The 11,656-nt window shown below is 42.9% G+C and overlaps 1 protein-coding gene across 1 annotated transcript; it reads left to right on the forward strand.

Moving 5' to 3' along the window:
• The first annotated feature begins 1,860 nt into the window (after positions 1-1,860).
• TMED7 (transmembrane p24 trafficking protein 7) lies at positions 1,861-10,753 on the forward strand. Its single transcript, XM_030467289.1, has 3 exons — positions 1,861-2,208; positions 4,849-5,094; positions 7,897-10,753. The coding sequence occupies exons 1-3, from the start codon at positions 2,038-2,040 to the stop codon at positions 8,131-8,133; spliced, it is 654 nt and encodes a 217-aa protein (XP_030323149.1). The 5' UTR covers positions 1,861-2,037; the 3' UTR covers positions 8,134-10,753.
• Positions 10,754-11,656: the final 903 nt, after the last annotated feature.

An 11,656-nucleotide genomic window follows, 5' to 3' on the forward strand; every position in this document is an offset into this window, starting at 1 on the left:
ACATGTAGTGGTGGAGTCTCCATCCCTGAAGGTATTTTAGAGTTGTGTAGATACAGTGCTTAGGGATATGGCTTAGTTAAAGCCCTGTCAGAGTTAGGCTATGATTGGACTCAATGAACTTGAAGGTCCTTTCCAACCAAGGCTTTTCTCAAGCAAGAACTATGGTGACGAGCACCTTAAATGAGTGTCACCCTAATTAAACAGATTTTCCAGTATGAAAGAAAAACTCTTCATATGCTTTCCTCTAAAATATATTTATTGCTTTTGGGGAGTTTAACATTATCAAGGATAATGAAGACAACATGAAATATTATTATTTCACAAAAGGAATGATTACACACACAGTGGTAACTGGGAAAACTTGGTAAAAGTAAGAGCAGCACCAGCATCCTGGATAATTTCTTTATTCCTTGTTACAATTATAAATTATTAATTGGCTAATTCAAGGAAAACTATCATTAAATTAACAAGTACAAGGGCCTTTCAAAGACAAAAGTTCAGATCCCTAGTGTTACCAAATAATAGATTGTTCCATTTAGGGAACTGGCTGTCACTGTGACTGGGATGTTTAAGAAATGGATAAACCAAGCCAGTTCCAAACTTCAAAGGATGTACTGATGCTGATAAGCCATTCCTATTGCTAATAGTTCTTAATGACTACCAATATCAAGTGTGTATGCAAAACAATTATTAATCCTCAATAGATCCCAGATGAGCCACAGGCACACGGTGCTGGGGCTGACGCTGTGTAGTGGGAGCTGATGGCTGCTGTCTCCTTGCTGATCCTCAGCCACCAGGGACAAGGTGATGAGACTCGAGAGCTCCTTGCAGGCAGTTTGCTTCCTTTCCTCTTTACTCAGCTGGTATTTCATACTCTCTGCCCCTGATGCAATAGAAAAGGAAGTGATCTCACCTGCTCTTGATGACTTATTTTGGGGATCCGTACCTGTTCTGCGTTTTGCTTTCTGCGAGACCTTTCTTGCCTGCTCTGCAGAATTACCTTGGTTTTAACAGGCATCTTCCCCCTTCTCTTCTGTTGCTTGGTTATTTGGTGACAGGTTTCCAATTGTTATTTCTTAGGTAAGCTTGATTTTGCCTATTTAGCGAGGCTTCAAGGAATTAACCTGAAATAGAGTGAACTAGGAGACGAGAAGCTGTATAGGATCACCTCAGCTGCTGTGAAAAATCTCTCGAGTGAGCATGTTCCTGAAATGCAATTCCTGACACACGAGGGCTCTTGGGAACGCTCTGTGCGAGCACACAGATCCTACACGCCTGCAGGCAACAATTTAAGTAAAATGGCTGAAGCTGCCCCTGTGGCAGAGATCGATCACAACCCGTATCTGTGTGTGACACACGACCCGTACGTGGGATACACGACCCGTATGTGTGACACACAACCCGTACGTGTGACACACGACCGTATGTGTGATACACGACCCCTATGTGTGATACACGACCCCTATGTGGGATACACGACCCGTACGTGTGACACACGACCCGCATGTGTGATACACGACCCGTATTTGGCTTCTCTCACCGAAACCAAACCCCAACACTCCCAAACTGAAATACAATGACCACGGCCACGCCCACATACACGCTCCTCACTGTCTGTGGCCACGCCCCCATGTCGACTCTCCGACTCCTGTGGCCACGCCCCCATCCCACGGTCACGCCTCCCTGTTCATGGCCACGCCCCCATACAGCCTCTCAGCCGCGTATGGCCACGCCCCTATCTGTATGGCCACACCCTCACTGCTATGGCCACGCCCCCTTCTCTCTGCTGCGGGGACCACGCCCCTTACCCTCGGCCTCTCCCCTTCCACGTCTGCGGAACCGCCTTTCCGGGGCGGAGTGCTAACCCGGAAGTACATCCAGAGGACACAGGCGCTCCGGGGGGTGCTGTTTCCGGGGCCTTCTCTCCGCCTTCCTTCGCCACTCGCCGCCCTTCCTGACCCCCCCCACCCCCCCGGTCTCCTCTCCGCCCCCCTCCGTGCTCTCTGTCCCCCCCTTCGCTTCTACCTTCGCCGGGCGATGCCGCTGCGGGCCTCCCAGGCCGCGGGGCCGGGGTCGCTGTGGCTGCTGCTGGCGCTGGCGGCCTGCGCCGCGCGGGCCTCCGAGATCACCTTCGAGCTGCCGGACAACGCCAAGCAGTGCTTCTACGAGGAGATCGCCCAGGGCACCAAGTGCACCCTCGAGTTCCAGGTAGCCGGGAGGACGGAGTTGGCCTGGCGGGGAAGCGCCAGCGGGGACCTGGGCGTGGCGAGCCGAGCTGGGCCTCGGTCCGGCCCGGCCCCGGTCAGCGGTGTCCGAGGAGCCTGTGGTGCCCGCGGGGACTCCTGGAGGCGGCCGTTCTGTGGGCCTGGGAGCAGCAGGCGGAGGCGGTGCGAAGCTTCCCTCTTTCGGCTGAGGAAATGGCTCATGCGGCCTTGTGCTCCGCCGCGGCGGCGGCCAGGGAGGAGCTTGGCGCGGAGCAGCTTAGCGCGGAGCTCAGGCGCGTAAAGTCGGCCTTGAAAACCGGCGGGGCGTCTAACACTGATGGCTGCCGCGCAGTGTCCCGTCTGAACGGGTGGAGAATGGCTTTAGGTACCACCCCCGCTAAAGCGCAGCAAAAGTAATTTCTTTGCAGCTTGTGCAGCGTCTGCGTGACGGGCACATGGTATGAATAAAGGATCCTGTTAATGCTTCTGCTGCCGGAGCACAGCTCAAAGGGGAGTCACGTAGTAAACTGTAAGAAGGTGGTGGAATGGTAGGCACTACTAGCAGTTTCTCATGGGCATATAGAGGACAGGAGTTTTATAATAAATCAAAACAAGCAGGCAAGTAGTACTGTGCTTAACATGAACACTAAGTGAGGTTGCACAGTTTTTCTTTTATCAGTTTCTAGCAGTTTGAACATGAAGCCATCATGCCTGAGCAGACTGTGCAGCTTTGAGGATGTATTGAGCACACTGCCCTGACAGCTTTGGTGCTTCTGAGTATACAGCAGAGTTCCAACCTCTCAGCTGGAGAAGTTGCTGACAGTACAGCAGCAATGTGAGAGAGAAATAAATCCTGGGTGATGGGGTCACAGCTAACTCCGGGGGCTTTTGAAGGGGCTGTGTACATCTCCATTTCAGCTTTTCTTGGTATAGCTGTTGTCCCACTTTCTGTATTGTGGGGATCATTGCTGTCCAATACCAGACCTTGTTACTCTCTCCTCCTTATTCTGTTTCCTCACACAAATGTCTCTTGTCCCCATGTGTTAACTTTTTCTGGAAGTCTTTTACGTACAATGCTTTCTGCCTGGCCCCATTTTGAAGGGATATTATGGGATGTTGCTGGAGAGAAGCCTTCTGTTGTCACTTGTGTTGGTGAGCAGGAGTGGCACAGCTTAAAGCAGGGCTTGGACCAGCCAGTGATAATCTGAAGTGCTGTGTGCATGTCCATTGGCAGCAAGATGTGTCAGGAACTGAGATGGTGCTGAAGCAGGCCCTGTGAGAAGGAATCCTAGAGGATCTTTTAAAGTTCTGGTAAAACTTTACTATGTAGATGTAAGCTGGTCCTTGCAGGTTGTGTGGTACAACTGGATGTGACTTCTATGGAACTGGTAAAAAGCACCTTCCTGTCAGATTTGATTGTACTTCAAAAGCAAACCGTTGAACCATTGTTTTACTACAGAAAGTCTTATTTTTGTTTTTTCTTTCTGATCAGGTAAGAATTTCTCTACGAAAATCCCAGGCAAATGCAGACGTGCAGGGGGGCACATCTAGAGATCCAGGCTTCCAGAATTTTTTTTGCTCTTTGTAGCCTGACATCACATTTTGGGAAAAAATGAAGAAACTGTTTGCCAACTGAATATTTTAAAACTATTTAGAATGTTAGTTTAGCTGCACCATCAGTGCTACCATTTTAATAACCTGGCACCTAAATAAGCTGATGCAAGTTTAGGTAGTACTATGTGAGCTGAAGTGCAGATGCTCAGGTACTCAAGTATTTCAGTGATTTCTACACGCATATAAAAGGGCCATTGCTTTAGGTGTAAATCTCTTTGTTTCCTTTAGCATTTGTTATCTTAAAATCAAGAGAGTTGGAGCAAGTGTAAAATTACCAGCTTAAGGGTGGTCAGAACACCCAAGCTGTGAATGCCTAAGCTACCAGTGAGTCTTTCTCCAGAGGTGGGGTGGCAGCTTCAGAGAGCAATCTGCTGTAAACCAGCAACAATCAAAGCCTGAAACAAAACCTCAGCACAATCATGTGAAGTTTTAAGTGACTTATCCAGATAACGCTGGTTTGGGGAAGAAATGCTGTGGTTAACTGTGCAGGAGGGAGGCAGCAACACCCCCCCCCCCCCCAAACATTGCTTTGTTCACAAGCACAGCTGAAGGAGCCAGCAGAAATACTTGTTCTACTGGTCGGACACCATTCCTACAGCTCTGCCTAGTAGGGAAGTAACATTCTTTCTGCCCTAACTGCAGAAAAACTGTTACCAGTCTCAGCCGCCTCAGTCAGTGCCATGGAGGACTTGTGGGTACAGAAAATGGTTGATTTTGTACAGTAATGTTTTTGATCCTCCATGTTTCATCTGCTGTTGCTTTTGCTGTTGCACAGTTACTTGTGACACTGCACACAAACAGTTCAAAAATATAGTGGAATGGACATGTATTGAACCTAGAAGTATTTTTACTGTCTTCCATCAGAAAATAATTTCAAAGACTTGCTTTGAAAGGTTTTCAAATTAATGAATTGTATTTTAAAACATTTTGTTAAAGGAAAAAAATGGCCACTTGACAAATCATACTTCTTAACAGAACTGACATCCATTTATTTTAAGAAGACAATTTCTTGGGTTTTTGTTGTTTTCAGGTGATCACTGGAGGCCATTATGATGTTGACTGTCGACTGGAAGACCCCGATGGCATTGTGTTGTATAAGGAGATGAAGAAGCAGTATGATAGCTTCACATTTACTGCATCCAGAAATGGAACATACAAATTCTGCTTCAGCAACGAATTCTCCACTTTCACACACAAAACTGTGTACTTCGATTTCCAGGTTGGAGAAGATCCACCACTGTTTCCTAGTGAGAACAGGGTAACTGCACTCACCCAGGTAAAATGATGCTTCTGTGTTTGATAGCAGCTGTTAACTAGAGGCAATGTTTTTCTAAGCTTAGCTGTGTTAGGTATCTAAATAACTTCTAAAAATCAATGGATTGGAGCTTTTAAAATATTATGAATTACTATAAATAAGATGCCTTTCTGAAAATAGAATCTCTGCAGAGCTGAGAAGGATTCACCAAGTGCTTATGGGAACATGAGGGTAGTAATTTAAATCTTAAACTGTAGGCCACTATCTTAATTTTCTTGTGGGTTTTTTTGTTTTGATTTTGGCTTTGTAGGGTTTGGTCTAAAAGCAGAGTGACTTTGCTTTCGTTTTTTTTTTAAGGGAACTCCCTTTTAATGCCATGCTTCTGTGCCTCTTGGAAGTGTGCATTTCGCAAAATGCAGGTACTGCTTGACCAAGGTTTTTTAAATTTCCAAACTTCAGAGAAACTTTGAGGATTGTTTTTATATTTGAAATTTTTGTATTTTTTTGGGGAGGGGACAAGGACCTAAGTTGACCTCTCATGTAGTTGCCATTTTTATAAGGAAGTACAAAATTCTAGCAAAATTAACAAAATCAGCCATACTTAGCTGGCTTCTAGACACTGTGAAGTGTCAGTGCATTATTGTTATATACTCAGGGTTTTATAATTTTGTACCACCTCTACCCAACCTAAAAGCATCAGAACTTCCCGTGGAACAATTGCTTCATGAATTCCCAGTAATGTTCTTGCATTATAACTACCAGCAAACGTGGCTTTAACCACTCATTAAACGATGATGGATGTGATCACTGTTTTGCTAGGCTGGACTCAGCAGCATAAACACCGCTCCCCAAGTGCCAGTCTCCCTTCACTCTGCAGTGGCTGAGATCTGTAATGAGGAGACAGCTTTATGTGAATTTGACTACAGCTCTTACCTCTTTCTCCCTGCCACGCTTTTGCTCTGCTTTTGTTTGTATTCTGATTTGTGATCCTATATCTTTCCATCTCTTTTTCCAGCTTTAGTCTCCTCGCTTGTAATGTTCAAGGCCAGGTTGGATGGGGCTTTGAGCAACCTGGTCTAGTGAGAGGTTTCCCTACCCATAGCAGGGGATTGGAACTACATGATCTTCAAAGTCCCTTCTAACCTGAACTGTTCTGTGATTCTGTTCAGTCTGTGTGTTCTGGTATATCAGTTTTTTCTCTTGCTATCTTGGCATCAGGACAGGGATTTTGACAATTGAGAACGTGTAGTTCCTGGTTGTAGCATCTCTACAACCCCTTCTAGCCTGTGGGGCAAGATACATGAAATACTTTATTACTGGATTGTAGCATACGTGATGCAAATAAGGGAAAGTTAATTTTCAGAGCACAAGGCATCTTTGCTAAGAACGTTCTTGTTGCAGTTTTCTTGAGGCTTATGGCATGACCAAACCTTGGCAGCCTTTCACAGGGACAGCAAAAGGCAAAAATCTAAAAGCAGAGTGACTTTGTTGCACTATTTAAGAGTTTAAATCCCTTGTGCAATGGGAGCAACAGCAGAACTTAGTTTGGAAAACCTCTTCTTGAGTTTAATCGAGAATCACGGGATTGTCTTGGGTGGAAAAGACCTCCAAGATGGCAGAGTCCAACCTTGTTCAGTTATTGGCTTCAAAGTCATCAACTTGAAAAGATGGTTAGACACAGATATTAGTAATTTAGAATGGCCCTATCTCTTTGTGAAGCATTTCCTTTTTTTAATAGATTGTGCTGTTTGATCTTAAAGAAATAGTAATTTTAAGACATAAAACAGGAAAACTGTGACTACAAGTTAAATATTTTGAAGACCTATTGGCTAATCTTCCGGTGATGAAAACACAGTGAGGGTACTGACTTACTTGCAGAAGATAAGCTGGGAGGGAAAAAAGCTTATGTGAAAAATTATCTAGGGCTCAGTTAATGAGCAATACTTTTTAAAATGAAAAATTGCAATCAGGTTAGACAGTTTTAAGTATTTGTTATATGTTATGGAGTATTCTGCAACACTGGAAGGCAACAGAAGGCACTGCCTTTTCTCTAACCAATTCCATGGATGACTAAGAAGGGTCTCTTAACAAAAAACACGTTGACTTCAATAATGCAGATTTTTAAGATGTACAACTTGAACGAGAATTAGGCAAGGAAGAATGTCATACTAATTAAACAGAAGCACTTAATGTATGTACTGTGTGTATCTTAATGCTGTGTGCAACTGCTTGATTACCTGGTACATGTGACATTATCAGCTAGTGTTTCAAATGTTTGTTTTGAGCTGGAATCTAAGTTAAGCATTTGTGTAGTTGTTCTTGGAGCTTCTTGCTTTTTATTAAACATGCAATTTTACATGCTTCTCTATTTCATATTCTGTTGCATTGCTATGCATGGAGTTTGATCAATTCAGTCACGTTTTACCAAATTTACAGCATTTCATAGAATCATAGAATTGGCTGGGTTGGAAGGGACCTCAGAAATCATCAAGTCCAACCCTTGAACCACCGTTGTGGTTGCTAGACCATGGCACTGAGTGCCACATCCAGTCTCTTTTTAAATATCTCCAGGGACGGAGAATCCACTACTTCCCTGGGCAGCCCATTCCAATGTCTGATCACCCTCTCCGTAAAGAAATTCTTTCTAATATCTAACCTAAACTTCCCCTGGCACAACTTAAGACCGTGCCCTCTTGTCTTGTTGAAAGTCAGTCTGACAGTGGACTGAGTCAGTCCTTAATTTTAAGTAACAAACTGTGAAACTTCACCAAAAAAGCAGTAGAAGGGTTCTTAATTTATCTCTGTGTGTGTTTGCTTCTCTAGATGGAGTCTGCGTGTGTTTCAATTCATGAAGCTCTGAAGTCTGTCATCGATTACCAGACTCACTTCCGCCTGAGAGAAGCCCAGGGCCGCAGCAGAGCAGAGGATTTAAACACGAGGGTGGCTTACTGGTCCATTGGGGAAGCAGTCATTCTTCTTGTTGTTAGTATTGGGCAGGTATTTCTCCTCAAAAGCTTCTTCTCAGATAAAAGAACCACAACAACCCGTGTTGGATCATAACTGTTAGTGGTCGTGCTTTAGGTCATTGTGTGCTACTCATCTATAAAAATTACTGTTCTCTGGTTAATTGCAGGTACAAAAGATCTGAATATATGCAACGTTCAAATGTGTCTACCCCTTATCCCTTAAAAAGTCACCAAGTACTTGCAAAGCATTCTGAAAGGGACACATGATTTGAAGTATTGTGAAAATACTTCGGAACTTAAGTTTTTTCTTTTTCTCTGTATTAAATATCTGGCAGTGACCAGCCTCCCTTCATTTCTACTGATACTAATCCAAACTGAGTTTTATTTTTACCAGTGAGATTAGCCACTTGCAGTGCAACCCTTTAAAATAAACCAACAGCCTAGTGTCTGACATGAGAGCCAGTGTATATGAAAATTTGATTTGATTTTTATTTTCAGGCTAAATGAATCAGATTACGGAAAGGCAAGTGTGTGAACTGTAGTGCACTGTAATTGATTTGCTGTTAAAAAACAATCCAGTGATGCCCTTTCCTTATTTGTAAAATGGTTGCAAGCCTGGCACCACATCATGGTGCAAATTCTCCATCGGTTGCTACATTTTATACTTGAGTATGCTTGCTTAAACATTGCTCTAAGTTAAAGTAAATGCATTTGTCTTCTACAAATATTTGTTTTGCTAAACAGATGGTAAGATGAGACTACTCAGGAAATCTACTTTCTGTATTCGAAAACCTTAATCCCCAAGTTTATGTTAAAAGCATGCAATAAAATAGGGCATCTTGCAACTTTGTCACTGAAACTGTACAGTTTGTGTATCCATAGGTGCTGCTGCTGCTGCTTGGGTTTAAGGTCAGAAGTACCTTGTTTGTTGATCAAGCACAGCACCAGCTCTGGACACAGTTCTGTTATATGTTGGTCATATTCAGAGCTACTAAATTGTTTTCCTATGAAGAGGCCAATCTGATACTGATACTGCATTGCACAAGTGCTGTAGATTTTACTTTCCTTTGTGTGGTACACTGATACTTGATGGCGTTGTGCATCTAATTGCCACTCTTTTTTCTTTTCTTTTTTTTCCTAGTGGTCAGGAAATGTTTTAAATATTTCAGGTTATTTTCTTTTTTTTGGTAGAGTTCTTGTTTCCAGTGCTTATGTAGCTTATGTTCTTGTTTATTTGGATGTGGAAGGTAGTAACTGTGTGTACCTACAAGGAGCTTGAATTGAGCTGGTCATGATAAGGATATACTCCTTTAGATGGCTCTAGAGGAATAAGTAGACTGACCAGTTTATTAGTGCACACAAGACAAAATAAGGCAAAAAACTTTGTCATTTATAACTGAATAATTCAAAAGATACTTCTTAAACAAGTTCTTACCTAGCAGAGAAAGAATGCTAAACCTTTATTATTTGCCTGTTTAATTTCTAGCAGAAATTTGGTAATACATGTACAGTTGATGCTGTAACAGTCTGAAGAATTGATATAAGTTGACTTGATTTTAAAATCTTGTTATGGCTGAAAAATACAAGCAGAAGTGCACCTACTGTCTGCTGTGAACTGACTGCCCTTTTGGAAACTTAAGAAAAACCTCAAACAGTTAAAAAATTATTTAAAAGGTAATAAGGTTATTAAAAACCTTAATGTATCCAGAAATCCAGAATTATATGTAATTTTTTCTATGCAGAATTCTAGATACTGTAGTCCCATTTTGGGATGCATATTTCCCAGAAATAGTCTCAAAGATCAGAAGACAAACGAAAAAAAAGTGCTTGCTTCTTATGATACAGATCTGCCTGCACACAATATTCTTGATGTTACCTAAATACTTTTCTTTTGTGTCAGCCACTAATATTTAGTATTTTGTGCTGCACTGCACACAGTAATGAAGCAGGTAGTACATTTGGTGCAAGTGTCAGATGAAAATGCATTTCATTTTTTTTAAAGTCCACTCTTCTTTTCTGGAGTTTGCATATCACTTTCATGGCTTTAATCACAACAAAAACATGAAACTTGTAGGACTTTTTCCCAGAGTTCTGTGTGCTGTCAAAATGGTAAACAATTGGATAAAACAAATAATGGGCAGCCATCAGACACCTCTCTTTATTCTTTCATGTCTGAATGTGTGAAGTGGACTCTTCTGCTCTGTATTACTCCCACTGCTTAGTGGACTTGACTTTTGCATTGAAGTTGGGTATCCAAACCCTCTGGTAACCTGCTGCATAATGTGCAGTAATAGCTTAAAAATGCCTTTTATTTTTGTGTTATTAGAAATGTGGCACAAATACACGTTTAAACATAGCTGTACATAGTTTTTAAAATAAGTGAGTGGATAGGATATAATAAAACACATGCTAACATGCAGTGTATGAAGAAATGCGTTATGACTTTTGGTTAAAGCTGCATCTTTTTAATATATGAAAAGAACAGTTTTGTTAATGGTGTGACACACAAGTAAATGACCTGCATTAAAGGGGATATAACTGTTTTTAATTGCTAAAGGCCTTGGGTTTCAGCTATTCCGTGGATGTTTTTATGTTTACAGAACTCCTTTTCATGTCCTGAAATGTCAGTTCTTGTTTTAGTTGGTGGGGAAAAAAATAGTTTGAATAAGACAAAAAGCAGACCCTGTGAATATTGTATGGGAAAATAAAAAAAATTGTATGAATGTGGTCTGGTCTGGTTGTTTTGTTTGCATGTAGGAGTGGCTAGCATTATTCTTCAAACCTCTGAATAATATTTTGAGTAGCCAAATTGTTTTTAAATACCTACCACCCGACACTTAATTATTATTTCCACTCCTGTCTGTCAGTAACTGCACGGGATCAGTGCTGTTCATCCTTAGCTGTGCTTTCAGCTCACTGGAGAAACCCCAGCTCCAGCCAGGTAGTGTGACTGGCTCTGCTCAGCATGCATCAATGCAGGCAGTGCAGGCAGATGCATCAGTCTGTTCCTGCTAGAGTGGAATTCAAAGTATTTGACTGCAGTTGCAAGGAATAATTTGGGACTTAATGCCCAGCCAGCACCAGTGAGCCGTGTACCCACTAGCTCACTCCTCAGCCACGCTGAGATGGGCAGAAGAAAATCCAACCAGAAGCTTGTGAGCAGAGACAGCAACTACAAGGTTTCACTTCACAATTATGGGCAAAACACTCAACTTGGTGAAAAAAATGATTCATGACAAAATCAGAGCGGGATAAAGAGAAAGCAAAACCAGATATTGTCTAGCTTATCCCACCCCTTCTTTCTGGGCTAATTACTTTGCTCCACATTGCTCTACCTCCTCCACCCTGGAACGCAGGAGGATGGGGGGTGGGATTTACCATCATTTATCACACATTATCTCTGCCACTTCTCCCTCCTCAGGGGAAGGACTCCTTGAAGCCTTCCCCAGCTCCACCTCTTCCCTTTCAAGGGAGAATCCTTCGCAAACCCTTCTGACATGAGTCCCTCCCACCAGGTGCAATCCCTAAGGAACTCCAGTGTGTGCTGCGCACAGTCAGGGCATGCTTCAGGAGCAGCTGCTTCCTCTGGGGACAACCCTGGGCACAGGGTTGTCCAG

This window comes from Calypte anna, chromosome Z (assembly GCF_003957555.1).
Source record: "Calypte anna isolate BGI_N300 chromosome Z, bCalAnn1_v1.p, whole genome shotgun sequence".
NCBI classification, from domain to species: Eukaryota; Metazoa; Chordata; class Aves; order Apodiformes; family Trochilidae; genus Calypte; species Calypte anna.